This window comes from Mercenaria mercenaria, chromosome 17, assembly GCF_021730395.1.
Source record: "Mercenaria mercenaria strain notata chromosome 17, MADL_Memer_1, whole genome shotgun sequence".
Classification (NCBI taxonomy): Eukaryota; Metazoa; Mollusca; class Bivalvia; order Venerida; family Veneridae; genus Mercenaria; species Mercenaria mercenaria.
In genome coordinates this window covers 37,002,965-37,023,763 of record NC_069377.1, presented here as the reverse complement: position 1 = coordinate 37,023,763, position 20,799 = coordinate 37,002,965, and the positions used below count along the sequence as shown (strand labels likewise).

General features: G+C 38.0%; 1 protein-coding gene across 10 annotated transcripts in view; it reads left to right on the top strand.

The window, feature by feature from the left end:
• Positions 1–20,799, top strand: part of LOC123536674 (uncharacterized) — a 59,018-nt gene that overhangs the window by 23,991 nt on the left and 14,228 nt on the right. For all 10 annotated transcript variants that reach the window (XM_053527960.1, XM_053527958.1, XM_053527953.1 and 7 more), the window contains 3 exons: positions 653–681; positions 1,069–1,163; positions 2,086–2,179. In XM_053527960.1, the coding sequence (XP_053383935.1) occupies positions 653–681; positions 1,069–1,163; positions 2,086–2,179 (218 nt within the window). The remainder of the gene's footprint in view (positions 1–652; positions 682–1,068; positions 1,164–2,085; positions 2,180–20,799) is intronic.

Here is a 20,799-nt window from a genome sequence, read left to right as displayed (position 1 = left end):
TAATATTTTGTTCTTACATAAAGCATTGCACGGCATTATACGTCTATCATTGTATAATTTTGTACAATGATGGACCCAGACTCCGATTCAGTGCTACTTTCTCTTACAGTAAACCTTGCCACAACGTATAAATTGTGTAAATGGAATCATTTGAAAGTAACGCGAATACGGTAATATAATTTACCAAATCAATTACATAAAAAGATTAACAGAACGAGTGCTTTCAGTATTTTCTTAAATGTAGTGAAATAACTTTCTTTTCGTCAAACGATAATGACAAGAATTTACTCAGTGTGTCGCAACTTTATGATCACGTGACATTATTTGCTTGGAAGAAAGGATGATTGTTTTACTATGGTATGACTGAACTTTAACCCTCACCCTGCTGAATTTCTAATTTGGGCAGTACCATTATTATTCTAAGGGGTGTTCACTGAAAATTTACAGACTGAATGGCGGACAGTGCAGACCATGATCAGCCTGCATGGGCGTGCAGGCTGATCTAGGTCTGCACTGGTCGCAAAGGCAATATCACTTGCCGCCAGCAGGCTAAAGGTTAAGAAAACACACACAAAAAAAAACAACAAGTATAGTTAACAGTATAGAATTAAACTTACATGTGAACTTACATGTGTATTAATTCATTGAACAGACCGAGGATTGCATCACCAAGGCAACGAGGTATTATATTTGCATGATATCCTACCTGTACATGATTGAAATTTGTAGCGATTTTGAATGTTAGCATGACTGCATGCAGTTTTATACGTTTTTTTATTCAGCTTACAAAAAAATGCAATATCCAAACGAATAGACTTCTTTCCGTTTAAGATACACTTTCTCTCTCATTTGTTACTACCGTATTACACAGAATTATTTCTTTATGTAATGAGATAGATTTATTTTTCAGTTTTATTTGACAGAAAATACATTCATCATATATCAACATTGTTTTCTTTTTTATAAGAAGGATTTTCTCAGTTTTATTTGACAGAGTGTTTTCTCCTTTATATTGAACATTTTATTTCCCTTTATATGCTTACATATTTTTTCTCTTTATTGTACCAGACAGAAGTAAGGGGAAACAACATACAAAAGAGACAGACTCTGAATGAGTATACTGTTGAAACACTTGTAGTAATTGATCCATTTCTTTGGAAAAAGTAAGTTCAATACTTGTAATGCTCAGCGCCATGAGAAAACCAACATAGTGTATTTGCGACCAGCATGGATCCGCGCAGTCTGGTCAGGATCCATACTGTTCGCTAAAGGTTTCTCTAATTGCAATAGGGTTTGAAAGCGAACAGTATGGATCTTGACCAGACGGCGCGGATGCGCAGGCTGGTCTGGATCCATGCTGGTCGCAAATGCACTATGTTGGTTTTCTCATGGTGCGGCTGAATATAATTTTTTTATGTGTAATGTATCAATTTCAGTAGGATGCTTAATACTAAACCTTTGTTCGTTCAGACAAAAAATTAAATCATTAGACATAATTTTCAGTATAGTTGAACTTTTCAACGATATGAAAGCCAGGTATAGCCAGTTGTCATACCGAATATCAAAAGATAGTAAGCTGATAGTAGCTGATTAGACATAATTTTCAGTATAGTAGAACATTTTATTGATACGAAAGCCACGTATACATAGCCAGCTGTCATACCGAATATCAAAAGATAGTGAGCTGATAAGTATGAATATATCTTTGTGTTCATTGGCTCTCTTTGTACTAAAATATCTTCGTGTTCATTGGCTCTCTTTGTACTAAAATATCTTTGTGTTCATTGGCTCTCTTTGTTCTAAAATATCTTTGTGTCATTGGTTTGCTTTGTACTAAAATATCTTCGTGTTCATCATCTCTCTTTGTACTAAAATACCTTCGTGCTCATTAGCTCTCTTTATACTAAAATATTTCGTGTTCACTGGCTTTCTTTGTACTAATGTATCTTCGTGATCATTGGCTCTCTTTTGTACTAAAATATCTGCGTGTTCATTGGCTATCTTTTGTACTAAAATATCTTTGTGTTCATCATCTCTCTTTGTGCTAAAATATCTTTGTGTTCATTGGTTCTCTTTGTACTTCAGATACTTTGATGCTACTATTGAAAACAATGGAATGACTCAGGACGAGGCTACAATGTATCGACTGCGGCAACGTATGGCTATGCTCATTAATTGTGTAAGTAGGCAAGATTCTGAAACATGATACACCAGTGTGCTCAGAAAAACTAATCCAAGCCAATATACTCTAAAGAAAACGCAATATTCAGATACAATAACTCTAGGCCCAGGTGTTTTCGTTTTGTTTTTATAATCAGTTTATTGTTTGCATTATTTTCCTTTTAATTTGCAAATGATATTGACTTAGAATCTCTGTTAACCCACATTTACAATGTGCAATATTGTTAATGCTTTAGCAGCTTTAGCATATTGACAAAATACTTGTTTGAATATAATTATAAATATTTTATGGCCAAATTTGACATAACTGATTGACCTATGAAAGCATGAACAATACAGCATTGGTCAAGGTCCTATGTATCATTTGAATTTCAAAAGAAAGGCTAAACAGGCGTTGTCAGTTGCGTTATTAATTACATTAATACCTCTCTTTTGTATACAATGATAAAATCCCATTAGCCGAGAAAGAGATATTTTGACTATCAAAAACATTTTCAACCTATTTGACACGTGACAAAGCGGAAGTGACTGTCAGGTCATGTGACCGCGCTGATATTTTGAATGTCATATAAGGGCAATTAACTGCTTTAATTGTTTAGCCATATGATTGTCTCCCTTGTACACATATAGCAGTGACGTCACTATTCAATGTGTACCCAGGCGATTACCGCGCTAAAGATGAAACTGTTAAATTAAATGAATTAAAAACATTTTATGTACAAAATTTTGTTCGGTATAATAAAATAAATATCATATGGCAGCGTGTGTGACATTGATATTGTCAGCCCTCGAAACAGAATGCTTTCGCCTCGGGTGACATTCTGCCCTCGGGTTGACAATATCAATGTCACACACGCTGCCATATGTTATTTATCTAGTAACATATGATTTACAGACTACATAGAGAAATACTGAAGAAGCTATTGAACTTTTAAGGTACCGCTTTAGAAATATTTTACTCTAATAAGTTTTGCATTTATTGCGTCCCTTTTTCTGTCAACAGGTTAGTGATAATTTTGCTATTTTACCTATCTGTTCTCTTCCCTCGTTTTTTGAAAATTGCAATTTATTAAAACGTACGAAAGTACTAAAATCTCATATAGTTTTGCAATTGTTCTTACTTCTTATGAACAAATTTTGTTTAGTTGCGTTAGTCATGCTTTCCATGGAACTTTTTATGTATTAACTGTTGATGCATCGGAAACAGAACTTGTATTAATTTTACACAAAAGTTGAAGGTGCATTTTTACGGATGTTTTATACAATTCCTTGCGTAAGTATTTGTTATTTCGTAAACGATTATGTGACCAAGTGGTTAAGGTCGCTGAATTCGAATCACTTGCCCTTTTGCGCCATGTGCTCGAACCCTCGTTTTCGGTGTACGATTCTTTCATGTGAGGAAGCCAAACAGATTGCGTGCATAAGGTCGTACATGAAATAATGTTCAGAGGTGCATCTGGGGCCTTTCTTTACCATCCGCGCATCCGCGCATTTTAGTCAGGAACCTTGCTGTCTGCTTTCAAAGCCTGTTGCAATCAGAGAAACCGTTAGCGAACAGTACGGATGCGCAGGCTGGTCTGGGTCCATGCTGGTCGCAAATGCAACTATGTTGGATTTCTCATTGGTGCGGCTTATTATTAATACTATAAGTGGTATTTCTGATATGAGCAAAATCATGTGGGAAACGTGTAATAGAAAAATGGGATCAATATATAAACAGTTTAAATACTATTTCACACTTTGAACAGAAATCGAGTTTAAGTATCATTCCTTTTTCATCACATTTAGACCTATTTGTTTTTTTTTTAACTCAAATATAAATATTATGTTTAGCAGCAAAAAGGCAAACATTTATGCTATAGAATACCAGTAGATCTAGTAGAACAAGACAGCATAGGTCCACAGTAACAGCCACAATACGTATAAGACAGAAAATGTGCCATGATATTTTTTAGGTTTTTTATGTGCTTCGTTTCCTTACTAACGACTATCTCTGTAGGATAGTCTCTGTTATTTGGGCTACAACTTATCCGCCACCCTGTACATGTGACGTCACTCGTACCCATATACGTCACTTTCTTTCATTGAGAGACGCTAAAGGACAAGCGAAATCCTCTTGACAAAATATCCCAGCGCTAACGGAAACATCTTATGCTGGTTAAGTTATTTCTTGGAAAGCGGCCGGCGAATCGTTTTAACCTGATGCCGGTGATAATGCCCCTGTTTCACAGAGCCTTATCGCATAAAGTATCAGTGTGATTGGAGTTTGCCACAATTTGTGATGAATGACATTTGTTGTCTAGTTGCTTAACACTATTGGTGGATTTTATAATACATTTGTGTTTGTTTATGGGATGTTTTAAATGACATTTTCTTGCTATTTGCTAAACACTATTAATGATTTTATATATATTTGTTTTGCTTAAGGGATGCCCAAACGGGATTTTGAAGTATTGCCCGGTATCCCGATTTAAAATATTAATTGGAGCCGTGCCCATTATAAGCAATTAGTTAATACTTTAATTTAAATGAACAAGACTTTCATAGATATATAAAAAAAAACTGTCATTGTTTTTATTGGTTGTGGTATATTATGTTTTTATTGGTTGTGGTATATTGTGTTTTTATTGGTCTTGGTATATTGAACTTGAAAGTAAAATGGATATAATGTATATTTTGTTTTGTGATTGTAGTCCCAAATATATCATACTTATTCCACGTCAAAAAGTTTACGTTGGAATTAGTTCAGCACCAGAAGTTAAAATGACCTGCCAAAAACAATTCTGATTGACAGCAATCTGGAAGTGCCGTGTGGTGGCTGTAAAAAGTCTCCCCGTACTTGGATTTTTTCTTACTTACTTATTCCTCTTCGCCCATGGGTGGGCATAGGGCCTTCACCACTGTCCTCCAGTCGTCTCTGTTTTCTGCCTTTTTCTTTGCCTCGCCCCATGAAATCCTGACTGTCCAAAGCTCAGCGTCCAGGGTTCTTCTCTAGGTCAGTGCTGGTCGACCTCGTTTTCGTTTGCCCTGTGGGTTCCAGTCAAGAGCTTGGCGGGTGATGTTTGCCTGTTCTCTTTGCAGAATGTGACCCAGCCATCTCCACTTTCTTTCTTTGATGGAATGTATTACTGACTTCTGCTTGGTCTTCCTCCAGAGCTCTTCATTTGAAATCCTCTCGGGCTACCTTATTTTCAGGATTCTGCGGAATCAGTTGTTGATAAAGACTTGGAGATTATGTTCAGTACTCTTGGAGTGCTTCCATGTCTCGGAACCGTACAGCAAAACTGACTTTACATTGGAGTTGAAAACTTTTATCTTCGTTTTCAGCCGAATAACTGTGCTGTTCCAGATCTTGTATAGGGAGTTGAAGGCACCTCTTGCTTTTCCAATCCAGGTCTTAACATCTTCATCAGAGCTCCCTGTCTTGCTCACAGCACTGCCAAGGTAAGTGAAACTCCCCACTTCATCAATCAGCTGATTATCCAGTGTAACCTGAGATTCATTCCTGTTGTTGATTCTCATGCTGTTTGTTTTCCTGATGTTGATGTGGAGCCCTGTCTGCTTGGCTATTAGGTCCAGACTCTGTGTCTTTTCCTGGATGTGTTGGCGAGTGTGGGACAAGAGAGCTATGTCGTCTGCGAAGTCGAGATCTTCCAACTGCTTCGTGAAGGTCCACTGTAACCCCCTAGGCTCTCTGGTCACAGCTTATGATCCAGTCGACCACCAGTGAGAAGATCAGTAGAGACAACAAACAACTCTGACGCACACCTGTTGAGACAGTGAAGGGAGGGGACAGGTCCAAATTGTGTATCACATGGCAGATCGTGCCCAGGTACAGGCTTCGGACTATGTTGATGACCTTTTCTGGAACGCCTAAGTGCTTCATTATCTTCCAAATTGTGGCCCTATCTATCGTATCTAAGGCTTTGCGGAAGTCTATGAAGTTGATGTACAATGGTGATTGCCTTCCAGTGACTGTTCAACAATGATCCTCAGCGTTGCAATTTGATCGGTGCACGATATTCCTTGGCGGAACCCTGCCTATTCGTCCCTCATGATCCTGTCTATTGCTGTTTTGATGCGCCTTAGGATTATTCGTCAGAACTTTGCTTGGCAACGACAACAGCTGGATGCCCCTCCAGTTCTGACAGTCCCCAAGATCTCCTGTCTTTGGAAGTTTGACAATCAGACCTGTCTTCCATTCTGATGGAACCTCTTCTTTATCCCATATATCCTGTAGTAGTCCTATCAGTAGATCTGCAGTTGTTCGCGATCAGCTTTTAGGGCTTCTGGTGGGATCCCGTCGAGGCCTGGGGCTTTACCATTCTTCAGGATCCCAACTGCATCCATGATCTCGTCCTTGGTGATAGGTCCCGTGTCTATGCCTAACTCCTCGCCTTTAGGTATGCCAGGGGGAGTATCAGCTGGTGTGCCGCTGAGGAGTTCACTGAAATGTTCCCTCCACCTTTCCAGTTGCTCGTCTGGCTTCGTCAGTGTCCTACCATCCTTGGATTTGACAGGCTTATCTGCAGCGCCTCTCTTTCCTGCTAGTGTCCGACTGATATTGTACAAGGTCTTCATGCCCCCTCTATCTGCTGCTTACTGGGCCTCTGTGGCCAGCTGGTCTACCCGGTTCCTCTTGTCCATTCTGGTGCTTCTCTTGACCTCCTTCTGCTTAGTTGTATATTCTGCCTGGACGGTTTGCTTCTGTATCCTGGTTTTGGCCTAAAGAAGTCTGTGCCTGATTGCTCTCTTCTCCTCAGTCAGCCTTGTCGAGTCTTCTGACAACCAGTCCTTGTATTGTCTGGTCTTGGAACCAAGAGTTTCCTCAAAGGTGGTCTTCAATGTGTCCTTGACTATGTCCCATTTCTCCTCAACTGAGTCCTGCTCTAGTTTGGCAAGGGCCTGGAATCTGTTTGACACAGTGACTGCAAAATCTTGGCACGTCTCTCCTGATTTGAGCTTCGAGGTGTCAAACCGTGGGTGTCTCTTGAGGTCTGATTTCTTCATTCGGGATATCTTCACTCTGAGTTTGGCCACAATCAGATGGTGATCAGACCCAACGTCGGCTCCTCTACAGGCTCTCACGTCTAACAATGATCTTCTCCATCTGCATGATATAGCAACATGATCTATCTGGTTCTCTGTTACCATGTCAGGAGAAATCCTTGTGGTCTTGTGAATATGTTTGTGCTGGAAGATGGTTCCACCTATCAAAAGATCATTGTTTCCACAAAAGCCCGCATATAGTTCTCCGTTCTCATTCATGGTGCTAAAACCTTCCTTGCCCATAACACTGTCTCTCCCTACGTTATCATGACCTACTTTCGCATTCGTATCACCTATCACTAACACTATGTCCCTCTTTGCCACATTGTCAATTACACCCTGAAGTTGTTGGTAATAATCATCTTTTACTTGCTTATCCGCCTGGTTAGTTGGAGCGTAGCATTGAACTAAAGTCACTTTTTGAAACTTTGACCAGAAACGTGCTGTGATAATCCTATCATTAACTGGTTTCCATTCCATAAGGCATTTACTTGTCCTCTTGCTGATGAGAAGAAAACCAACCCCTTGCTCATGGGCATTTCCCTCTGCTGGACCAGAATATAAAAGGGTCTGACCGGATGCAATGCAAAGTCTCCCTGAACCTGTCCACCGCACTTCACTCATCCCGAGAATATCCAGTTGGTATCTTTCCATTTCCCTAGCCACCTGTGCAGTCCGTCCAGTAACACAGAGCGTTCTCACATTCCAAGTCGCAATCCGTGTAGCATTCTTCGGCGAGAGTAGATTGGTCTGCAGATTACTCCGCGTCATGAGCTCTCGCCAGAGTCGATTCCGTAGATCCGTCCTTTGTTCCTTTGGATTCATTGTTGTTATATTTTCTAGTCCTTTGGGATCAAGGAGTCCATTTAACATTATATGTAATGGTGTTCCGCTTAAACTGGTGTTAGGGGGCGTGTGAGGTATTGCACATTTCATTACCTCCCATGAACAGACTCAATTAAACCGATTCTGCTATTATTCTTCTGTTTCCAAAGAATCTTTTTACAGGTTTTATTATGCATAATACATCCTTCAACAGTGTGCATATGGCGTCACATACAGTACGACACCGTCATCTTCAATTTTCCTAAGTTTCAAACTACCGTTTAAATTTTAGGCCAGCATGTTTTTATTTCCTGTTTTACGGGAGATTTTTCAAAACATTCGGGGTAGGCGGTGGGTGTGTGTGTGTGTGTGTGTGGGGGGGGGGGGGGGGGGGGGGGGGAGGGGGCAAATAAAAATAAAAACAACAATTTTGAGCAGCCGACCAAATAAATATAAAATAAAACGTCGAAAAGGATACAATTTTTATATATGTTTGTACACCATAGAAAACAAAAGCTTGCAACACACTCACAAATGAACTTTTCTGAATTGGTTTATATCTCATCATCTCAGTATATTGTTGTGTAACTTGTATGTATGAAGCCATTTTTAATCCCCCGCCGTGGCGGAGGGATTATAGGAATGGTCTGCGTCCGTCCTTCCGTCCGTCCGTCCGTCCGTCCTTCCGTCTTTCCGTGCCCGCGAAATGATGGTTAAGTGACTGCATAACGGTACTTTCTCTTTGATGTCATTCATTCCGTTCTGTTTATGTGACCTTTTTCTTTTTATGTGACTGTTAGAACAATAGAGAGAACAATGGGGGTGTCACATAAATACCGTTTCGTTAGAACGTCCGTCCTTCCGTCCGTAACAAAATCGTGTCCGGTCCATATCTCCTAAACCCCTTGAAGGATTTTCATGAAGCTTGGGTCAAATGATCACCTCATCAAGACGATGTGCAGAACCCATGAGTCAGCCTTGTTGGTTCAAGGTCAAGGTCACAACTCAAGGTCAAATGTTTGAGCCTGCCATTTTGTGTCCGCTCTATATCTCCTAAACCCCTTGAAGGAATTTTATAAAACTTGGGTCAAATGATCACCTCATCAAGACGATGTGCAGAACCCATGAGTCAGCCATGCCGGCTCAAGGTCAAGGTCACAACTCAAGGTCAAAGGTTTGAGCCTTCCATTTTGTGTCCGCTCTATATCTCTTAAACCCCTCGAAGGAATTTTATAAAACTTGGGTCAAATGATCACCTCATCAAGACGATGTACAGAACCCATGAGTCAGTCATGCCGGCTCAAGGTCAAGGTCACAACTTAGGGTCAAAGATTTGAACCTTCCATTTTGTGTCCGCTCTATATCTCCTAAACCCCTTGAAGGATTTTCATCAAACTTGGGTCAAACGATCACCTCATCAAGGCGATGTGCAGAACTTATGAGTCAGCCATGTCGGCTCAAAGTCAAGGTAACAACTGAAGGTCAAATATTTGAGCCTTCCATTTCGTGTCCGCTCTATATCTCCTAAACCCCTTGAAGGAATTTTATAAAACTTGGGTCAAATGATTACCTCATCAGAACGATGTGTAGAAATTATGAGTCAACCATGCCAGCTCAAGGTCAAGGTCACAACTAAGGGTCGAAGGTTTGAGCCTTCTATTTTGTGGCCACTCTGTATCTCCTTAACCCCTTGAAGGATTTTCATCAAACTTGGGTCAAATGATCACCTCATCAAGAACTCATGAGTCAGCCATGTCAACTCAAGGTCAAGGTCACAACTGAAGGTCAAAGGTTTCAGCTCTGTATCTCCTATACCCCTTGAAGGATTTTCATGAAACTTTGGTCAAATGATCACCTCATCAAGACGTTGTGAAGAATTCATGAGTCAGCCATGTCAGTTCAAGGTCAAGATCACAGCTAAAATCAAAGATTTTACCCTTTCACTATCCATAGCAGTGGCGGGGGATTTAGCTGTCTTTCAGACTGCCTTGTCATTTAATAAAAGAGACTCAACATGTCAGGTATAGATTTACAAAGTCAACAAGGATATGCATTTTTTGAGTTTTTGTATCTATCTATTGTGTAGTAAAAGTAGACTTGTGGAAACATTTTTCAAGATAAACTATACAGATACCACACTTGACATATCATAATAATATTGCACAATGTTTCTAATATAAACATGAATAAAACCGGAGACGCAAAGTATTAAAAGACAGGCATTGTCATACTAGAAAGCAAAAATTACGAATTGATAAATATTATGCACACTGGCTTTTGGAATCTGATTCGCCATATGCAGTAATTGAACCAACAACATCAATATTGTTGTAGCTTAGGTTATGTTTCAGTTGCTTTAATATTGTTTTATATTTTGCCGACTGTCAGTGTCATCTAAAATGTTTAAAAAGTACGACAATCCGAAACAGTCTGAATTTTGGTTCAGTTAACATGTGTACAAAATATCAACATTGTCGGCTGATGTTCATACAATAGTTTCTCAGAAAACTCTTCAATGAGATGGGACTTATAATATTTCTCTTGGACTTAGTAAGTTATGAGTCAAAATAAAAAGTAGTTTCCTGTCACTTACAATGTATTTAAAACGATGAGAAAAATACGAGAGCAAGCATTTGAAATGATCTCCCGGTTATAAAGATAAGATATAGTCTTCTCTTTGTAAATACTGTTCTCGATATTCATATAGATTACCGGACCTCTAGCCAGCCCTGTAGGGGTTGTCTAGAGGTTCGATAACTGGACCTCTATACTCCGGGTCTAGAGGTCCGGTTACCGGACCCCTAGCCACTGCCTATTCTGACATACGGGAAAACCGAAGGTTCTTTTTTCGTCTATAGATAATGTGTACGTGTATATGTCAAAGTAAACCTATATACCGTTCAACTTGGGAATATGTTCTATACCTTCACCGTTTATTGCTGTTGTTGTTTCTACCCATAATTCCCGGAAGTTCGCGCAGTAAATAATTTTCAGGACGACATTTGATAAAATAAAATTGCTTATGAACGACTCGGCCCCGCATTACCGTTATAGATATGTGAAAAAGAAAACAGTTTATTCTTATTCTTACGAGTTGAAAATTCGCGGTATTAATGGAATCGGTGTTATTCGGGTTTCTCCATGCAACGAGTTTTTGGATGATTCAAGCGGCCCGCTTTTTGTTTCCAATATTGAATAATAATGTACATTACAGCAGTGTTTGAATAACAAAATCATTGCCAATTTATTTTTTTTATATAGAAAAGCCAACAATTTTAAAAAATGTCAAAGTAAAACGAATTTAAACACGTTGCCGTAATAAAATTTATTTATATACATAATTTTATCAGCAAACAATGTCACAGTTCCCCGTGATCCAATGGTTTGCGTACTTGCTTCACAAGCGCGAGGTCCGGAGTTCGAACTTCGTCAGATGCTTCTAATTTTTATTTTATTTTTTTTTGCTTTAGGCCCAACTTTATTTTGTTTTATTGATATTTATCACAATTATTGCAAATATTGGAACAGAAATCAATAATGTATATAGTTAACCAATGTTCTGCCTGTAAATTTTGAACAAAATTCAAAGGCATGAAAAATCATATGTTGCTTATCTCCCCTCCTTTCTACAGTCTTTCTTATACATTGCACCTACTTTTTCAAAACATGAATTCATTGACTAGAGTTTTACACTTGGAAAAATGTTGGCTATATAAAACTTGAGAGGCCCCAACTACGATCCCTATCGAGCTAAGAAATAAACCTTAATCATATTCAAAAAAAGGCCACAGACTGTTAGGAGTTAGGTAAATTAAATTGTACTTCTTGAATTTCGACCAAGAGTGTTTGTGTTATGGATACAATTCTGGTCAAGAACTTTTTAGAATGAATTTGAAAAAAGAATTTTACATGTAAATGGTTGTTTGTCATTCTCACATACAAGAGGTTTACAATAGCTGTATTAGTGGGTCAAAATTTGTCCTAAAGGAGTGTCATTTGACATTAATGGTATTTAAAAGAATTGCAATAGTCAGTGTTTAGGATAACAGGATTATGTAAGTTCAAGTATCTATACTACAAAATAATATTAGAAGAAGATGAGGTTGAGCGTGATGTTACGCAGGCTTAATGTGTAAATTGTTGTTTTTTTCTGTCCTTTTTAAAAACTATTTGTAACAAATGAACTGAAAAGAAACTGTGTATTCCCGGATTCAGAAATTTATATTAGAGAAACAAATTGACAGCAAAGGCATGATCGTTAGAGTCAGAGTGTAGGTATGTACCGAAGGGTATACTGAACAGTTTTAAATATTAGTACATATGTAATTGGTGGCCTATGGGTGCATTTTGAGACTAGATTCTGAGCTCCAAAATATAACTATTATCTTTAACTCGTGAAGAAAGAATCCGTATGACTAGGTTTTCCCGTCAGATACGCAGCGCCTATGTTCATATTAATGTTGAGCTTTAGCTACTCTGATTTCTACTCAGATCCAATACTTGTTATCTCTGCCAACTTATTCCAAGGATTATTGTCTGTTAACTTGTATATTTTCCAATTTAATTTCACACATAATTACATTCATACAGGCCGCCATTTTTCATGCGTCTGCTAATCTTGCTCAAACAAAATCCCTCTATATATATACAGTAAAACTTTTATTTTTGGCAGTAGCAATTATGGACAGTCGGCGGGTAAAATGAAAATAAAAGTGCTGAAATTGACTTTTATTTAACAAATAATCAAGGCCTTCGAGTGGTTTATCGTCTAACATACCACGGTTCAGAGTTCAGATGTGAAGGAATTGAACCACGAGAGCGTTAGCCCGAGTGGTTAAATACTGAAGCATCTGAACGATAAACCGTGGTAAATTAGACAATAAATCACAAGAAGGCCTTGATTGTTTTCATTCTGACATGCTCATTGACATATTTTAATAAATATTATAATAGTCTTCATTCATCCGAGGAGTAATTGGACGTCATGAGGCAATTTGACGTCATAATTGACGCCATGATGCTCTCTTACCGGTCCGCGCGTCAACCGTTGTTTATCGCAGAATATACAGAGCTTGATTTCCTTCTTTGAAATCAAATCGAGCCATATTAGAATTTTATTTTGTTTTGTCAAAAAATAGGGGCGGCGATTCCGTAAAACAGAAAATAAAAAAAATCTGGCCTTAGTTAGATTTTGAAAATTTTGTAGGTTATAAATTGTTGAATGAAGACTTTTTATGTGAAGTCTAATTATATTAACGTTTTCATTCTCCTTTGATATAAACACAGGTCAGCAAGTTTAACCATATAATATCAATATATTCATGTTAAAACAAAAGAACTCTCCAATTAATAACATGTCGTATGTTCGTATAACACTTGTATCTTATTAGTATTGTATAAAATAACCTAATGGGCCGTAAAATGCACCATATAATATGAAAATTCCCCCATATAGTACGTCTCGTTTATATACTATTTTCACAGTGTCATCAGCTTTCAGGTATTTGACCAGTTTTTTTTTAAACATGCAGTTGCCGGTGTAACGTTGTAACTGACCCCCATAGAATATTGACCCCCGGTCATTATTTTATATAGAGTAGTGACTCTCCGGTCATAATATTATGACCGAGGGGGGGGGGGGGGGGGGTCATAATATTATGGCTTCCCCACACGTAGAAAAATGACCCTCAGATAGAATAGTTATCCCTATAGAATAACGACCCCTAACCTAAACCCTAACCCTAACCCATCTAAGGTACACTTGCAACATAATTATCCCCCACCGATAGGCATCGGAGGAGAATATGGTAATGGCACCCGTCCGTTCGTGCGTCCGTGCATGCGTCCGTGCAACAGCTTTGTGACCGCAACTCCTCATTCATGATTGGACAGAATTGATTCAAACTTTCAGGGATTACTACTACTGATGCTTAGTTTTGCAGGAAGAAATAATTTTGGATTTGTTCCACCTGTTCGGGAGTTATGGCCCTTTGTTATTTTTTCTTTTATATATATATATAGTGCAAATTGTTGTGACCGCAACTCCTCATTCATTATTCATTCATTACAGGATCGAATCGATTCATATTTTCAGGGATTACTACTATTAATGCTTAGTTGTGGAGGAAGAAACAAATCTTGCATTTCCTTAACCCGTTCTGGAGTTATGGCCCTTTTTTCAAATGACATCGGCGGGATATATGCCTGTCATCGACTGCAGCCCTTGCTTTTTTTCTAAGAAGTGGTCCTGGCTTCCCTGGTTTCTTAAAAACTGTTATAAAGGGGTATAATAATTGCACAATACGTTTTACTTAAAAGCTCTTGAAAAGTGACAAAAATCACCCAAACCTCCAGGGGAATGAATGACTATATTTCAATATTATACTCATACTGAAATTTGAACAACATTTTATTGTCATGCATGGGCGTCACAGGTCATAGAAAATGGGACTTCCCAATAATTGATTTGCATATTCTATGCCTTATATTGATATAATTGTTGTAAAAGAAAATACCTTGTAAGCACAGAAAACAAAACAATAGCAGAGTAGCTCTAATAGTCTGTTCACGAAAGTTATAATGAAATGTTTAAAACACACAAGGATTATAACTGAACATTAAACAAAGGCTATGAAAGCCATGTGCACATCATACAAAGGTCTAAAAATTACAATATGATACAGAAATATGTCATGTTTTAGACTTGTAATTGGGGTCCATTCTATCATTTTATAACCGTTGCATATTTATGCTGAATTTCATCGGCTCCAATTCGTAATCATTCTTCATACATGGAAAGTTTATTAATAAGTATGATATAAAAATCTAGACAATGTTTGAAAACAAAATAACAGCTTAATCTTCCTAATCTTTTTCTACTTAAAAACGCCAGAAAAATAACAAAAATACCCAAACTGCAAAGAAGGATGTTTCTTTAACAATATACTGAAATTTGAATAATTTCTAACGACGAGGAACGTCATAGGTAATAAAACCACTGGGCTACCTCATGCCAGTTTTGCCTATTTTTGGAGATATATATGAGTGATATATAGGTGACATAATGAAGGTTAAGGGTATTTGACATCACTTTCAGGGGTAGCATAGAACATTGTGCTTTTCCACGTATAAAGTGCCTTTTTACAATCTTGCACTAAGGAAAATGAACTAACAGCATATTTTCGTAATGAGCTCGCGTGCCCATGCTATTACGAAATAAATGCAACATGTAGGATGCAATAACAAAATGATGTTTCCTCTAAAATTTCGGACAAAATCACCATTATTGTAGGTGCTGAATGCTTACACTAAATTGTACAGAAGGTAAATTAATACATAATTTATTTTAGGTCGATTGTGAAGGAAGTTGTACAACTTATATTAATCACTCTCGACACCTCATTCCTGATGGAATCGATCGCCATGAGGGTATGAGAGAAGTGGCCAGTTTCCCTTTTTTAATGCTGAGCGCCAAGCAAGGGAGCTACTGGTACCATTTTTCACGTCTTTGGTATGACGCGGCCGGGGATCGAACCCACGACCTCCCGCACTCGAAGCGGACACTCTACCACTAGGCTATCGAGGCGGTAATAACACAATTATACGTTATACCTTACATATAATGCGATGTCACAAAGTTACGAGGCTGTAAAAGGTAATTGATTAAAGGTACTGTTAAAGAATCTTGGAAAAATCTTGGAAAAATAAAACTTAGCCTATTGAAATACTTGAAGCATGCAACTTTTATAGGTAACAAAAAGATTTATATCTAAAACATGTTCTAAACAAAAAGTCGTGCACCTTTTAAAGCAGGAGTTTCGCGATCTATGTTCTAAGTATGTTCTACCGTGTACCTTGAAAGTTGCAGGGGTTCAAAGTTGCAAAAGGATTCCTTTATGTATCCACCTTCCATTAGGTCATCTGTTTCTATTGGCAAAAGGCTTGATACGGCAAAAAATTATCCCTTTGGGGACACCTATCCGCTTTAATAAGCAAGCGCGCTACCATTGCGCCACCGAGGCTCACAGAAGTGGTACCGTATTTTCCGGACAATAGGCCGCTGCACCGTATTGGCCGCAGCTGTACTTCTTTTCTATTTCAGAAATAAAATTTAACGTATAGGCCGCTCCGACATATTGGCCGCGGCCTATACACCAAAATGCGACGAACATGGCCATGTCGTATAAAGAATGTCCTCAATAAATAGTCATTAAAATCGAATGTATTTACAGGTAATCACCCTTGTTAATCCGTCGAATGCAGTGAACTGTTAATGTAATATTTTTGTAAGCTGTTTTGAAAAGCCCTTTCGGCAAAATTGTCCATTCTGTACTTTACGAGAACTTTTGCAAATGGCAGCGACGGCAGTGACATGTTCCCTTAAGTCGGCTTGTAGAAAAAACATCATCCTCACTGTTAGACGATGAAGAACTGCACTTGTTATCCCCCGACGAAAGTCGGAGGGATATAGTTTTGGCGCTGTCCGTCCGTCCGTCCGTCTTCCCGTCCGTCCGGAGCCATATCTAGGAAATGGTTGGGAATATTTATTTAAAACTTCATATACATGTTCACCACTATGAGTTCTTGCGGCCCGTCAGGTTTCAGTCAGATTGCCCAAGTAACAACAGAGTTATGGCCCTTAGAAATTTCTAGTGTCAACTATATAGGGTACTATAAATATGGCTATTTCTGCATCATAATTTTTGATATACTTGACCTAGAACTATGAAACTTAAACAGAATTTAGATCACCGTAATGTGGTTGTGTACACACAATTTCGTTCGGATTTGTATGTAAATTAAGAGGTATTGCCCTTTAATTGTATAAAATCATTCATTCTTTGCCATGAAAATTTATTGTAAACATGTGAAGTTGTGTAACCACACCTGTCACCCCCTTACCTTGATAACATCCCTCCCTATCCCCCACACCCCCCCCCCCCCCCCCCCCCCAAAATAAATTCCTTATTTAAATTTTTTTAAACAAACTTCATATACATGTTCACCACTATGAGGTTATGGGGCCCATCACGTTTCAGACAGATTGCCCAAGTAACGCCAGAGTTACGGCCCTTAGAAGTTTCCAGTGTTAACTATATAGGGTACTATAGATCTATAGATATGGCAATTTCTGCATCATAACTTTTGATATATTTGACCTTGAACTATCAAACTTTAACAGAATTTAGAGCACTATAATGTGGTTGTGCACACACAATTTTGAACGGGTTTCTTTTGTAACTTTAGAGTTATTGCCCTTTAATTTTCTAAAAATCCACATATTTGTACATAAAAAATTTACCATTTGGCAGAATTTTATTAAATTTCTTTCATTCTTTTCTGTGAACATTTATTATAAACATGTGAAGTTGCGCACCCACACCTGGTCACCCCCTTACCTTGATAACATCCCTCCCTATCCCCCGACCCCCCCCCCCCCCCCCCCAAAAAAAAAAAATAAATTCCTTATTTAAATCTTTTTAAACAAACTTCATATACATGTTCACCACTATGAGGTTATGGGGCCCATCACGTTTCAGACAGATTGCCCAAGTAACGCCAGTGTTACGGCCCTTAGAAGTTTACAGTGTTAACTATATAGGGTACTATAGATCTATAGATATGGCAATTTCTGCATCATAACTTTTGATATATTTGACCTTGAACTATCAAACTTTAACAGAATTTAGAGCACTATAATGTGGTTGTGCACACACAATTTTGAACGGGTTTCTTTTGTAACTTTAGAGTTATTGCCCTTTAATTTTCTAAAAATCCACATATTTGTACATAACAAATTTACCATTTGGCAGAATTTTATTAAATTTCTTTCATTCTTTTCTGTGAACATTTATTATAAACATGTGAAGTTGCGCACCCACACCTGGTCACCCACTTGCCTTGGTCACACCCCTCCCCTCCCAACCCCACACCAAAAAATAAAAATTTTCTTTTTCATTTCGTATTTTAGATTTTTTTCAAACCTTCCATGATTATTTATCAACATGCAAGTTGTACCATTCCCCCACCTCACTCCTCCACCCAGTCATGCCCACCACTGATCATGCATCCTCTGCCTCCCCCACCCTCAACTTCACCCTTTTACCCTTTTTTTTACATTTTTAATTTTCCATCAATATTTATAATCAACATGTGAAATGTTGTTTCCTCTCCCGTTCCCCAGCACCCCCACCCCCTAAAAAAATAAATATATTAAGTTGTGACTTCACAAACCTGTATTTAAAAGAGGATGCGTAATTCGGCCTCAGCCGGGACAGCTGGTTTTTAAGATGCGTTGTTATGCCACCGCAATTCGAAGAATAGAGTGAATTAAGGTGGCTTGTCAGTCTTCTTTGACGTCGGTCGACGTAATAATGGTCGAAAAGTAAAGATATCGTATTGCCCTGATATTTGGTATTCATATACAAGGACACCTCTTCTTCATTTTGTACGATTCAGATCTTTTATATTCCTTTTTCTGTTTAGCAAAGGGCTGTTTCGTACAATTAATGAAAAATTGAAGTATCTGGAGTAAAAATGGTTGGTTTTTTTCCGCTGGATTAATTTCAAAATCAATATTCGGATGGTCTTGACAAGGGAAACAGAATGATATAAGTCAGTGGTGTCAATCGAAAATTTCATAAAATGTCACTATGATGGGAATTAAATGTTCTAAAAAATGCGCGATTCTTTTGATGTTAGACTCTAAGAATAGCACCATACGAGCTTCGGTGGACGATTTGGTCGACGGAAAACGATTCAGTTTACTAACGACTTACGCAGTCTTTTTGCTATGAAAATTCCGAACTAGTTTATGAAATAAAAAAGGGTCTTCTTCCGTGAAATATTTCACAAAATGCGGAAGAAGCATATATTTGCATCGCGTGCATCACTGAAGTAGCCTAAACGTCATCCGACGAAACACAAGTTTCAACGTTACAAAATCTTAATGTATTTGCTGTTTGTGAAAAAATTAACGGTAAGACCCCTATTTTCTATTTCATAAATTTGTTCATATCCATATTATTCATATTCAGTTTAACGCCCTCTTTTAGATAGCCAGAATTGGCTAGTTTTCAGGGGGCGAGGATGCCTGGGTTTCAATCCAGTAACGCTGGGTTGCTTACCAGAACTCCTCTAGTTGAGTGGGAAACATGTGTTTCATAATTTACAGCTTCCCCGCACGGGAATCGAACCCGGGCCGCTGGATTAGGAGTCAACGACCTTAACCACTCGGCAACTCCAACCAAATACTTAAGCAAATTCACTGTAAGTGACAAGTGGTTTGAATCATTTTCCGTAGGCCAAATCTCTCAACAAAGTTTGTATGGTGAGGCTTTTGCTTTATTTCTAAAGGATGATCTCAATTGCTATCAATAAAACATGACCAGAATCATTTCAGATGACTAATAAAAGATGATAATAACACTGTTTGTAAACAAAACAAAATTATCCTCCAGCCTAAATATCGGTTCTCTCTATTTCTATAGTAACCTTAAAACGACTTAGGTATATCTTCTATTATTGTAATACTTCTCTTTATGTACAACAATGATAATTCAAATGAAAACCCTTTTAAATTTCATTTTTCATGTAGGTTTATTTCTTAGCGGGGCCTCTAAGATATACTGCTGTTGTGTCAGCTGTAGACTAAGCAGCAGCAACAGAAACAACAAAAACAACAACAAATATAAGCAATAGAATTACGACAGTGACTTGAATTGACAAAGAGTATGTAATAGGTGAGGTGGGGGTCAATATTTTATAGATAAAATCGGGGGGCCATTTTTCATAAGGGGTGTAAGTATTATATAGAAAAGGGGTCATTATTTTATTGGGGTCAGTTTACAACGTTACACCGGCATCATAATTTAGAAAAATAAGACCAAGAACTCCGTTTTTTATGGTTTGTTTGATTTATTTTATCAGTATGACATGAATATAAGAAGCGACAGACTCGCCCGCACTCTGAAAGACATGTTGTTTTAACCATGAAGAGAACTGACCTAGATTTCAACCATATATCAGTAAGAGCGGCCTGTCGCTTCTGACTATTGACAATAAATAACAAATGCTGATTGAATGGGATAAGGCCGTGACTTTTATTATTATAATATCATTACAGAAAATTAATGAAATATTGTATGAGATAGAAGTATCATGAAACGAAGCATGAAATGATAGATTTCTAGCCAAAATGCATAGAAACAAAATAGACAACGCTATGATGCTGAAGCTCTATTTATGATAAGCACACATGTACTAGACAATGCAAGGAGAATGCGTTGTGCTAGCAAATCTAGCTACCGAAAATCGGAGGCCAAGATGCTCAACGAATTCTCAAAATGATGATAATGTATTTAAAGGAAACAAAAATATGAATCCAACGCAAGTGCAAGATAATACATTATTATAACACTGAAGTTGTGTCTGCAAAATTAACATTTGTATTTGATTCATTAATACATTTTTTATCCATCATGGTATAGCATATGTACTGACCTACAAGTACAATGCATTTTTATCAACTTTCGACGGATCTATGATCAATTGGCCGAAGAGTTGTAAACCCTGTTCCAAATAAGTTACAGTCACTTTGAGGAACACTATTGAACGGCCGACCATTTATGTCAAGGCCCCCTCTAACGGTTAAGAATGTACGCCCTTAACACCAATGATAACTGAAGGCCAGTCGAACGTCAAACATTAAATGCTGATCTAGTGGCCAACCTAGGATCTGAGCTT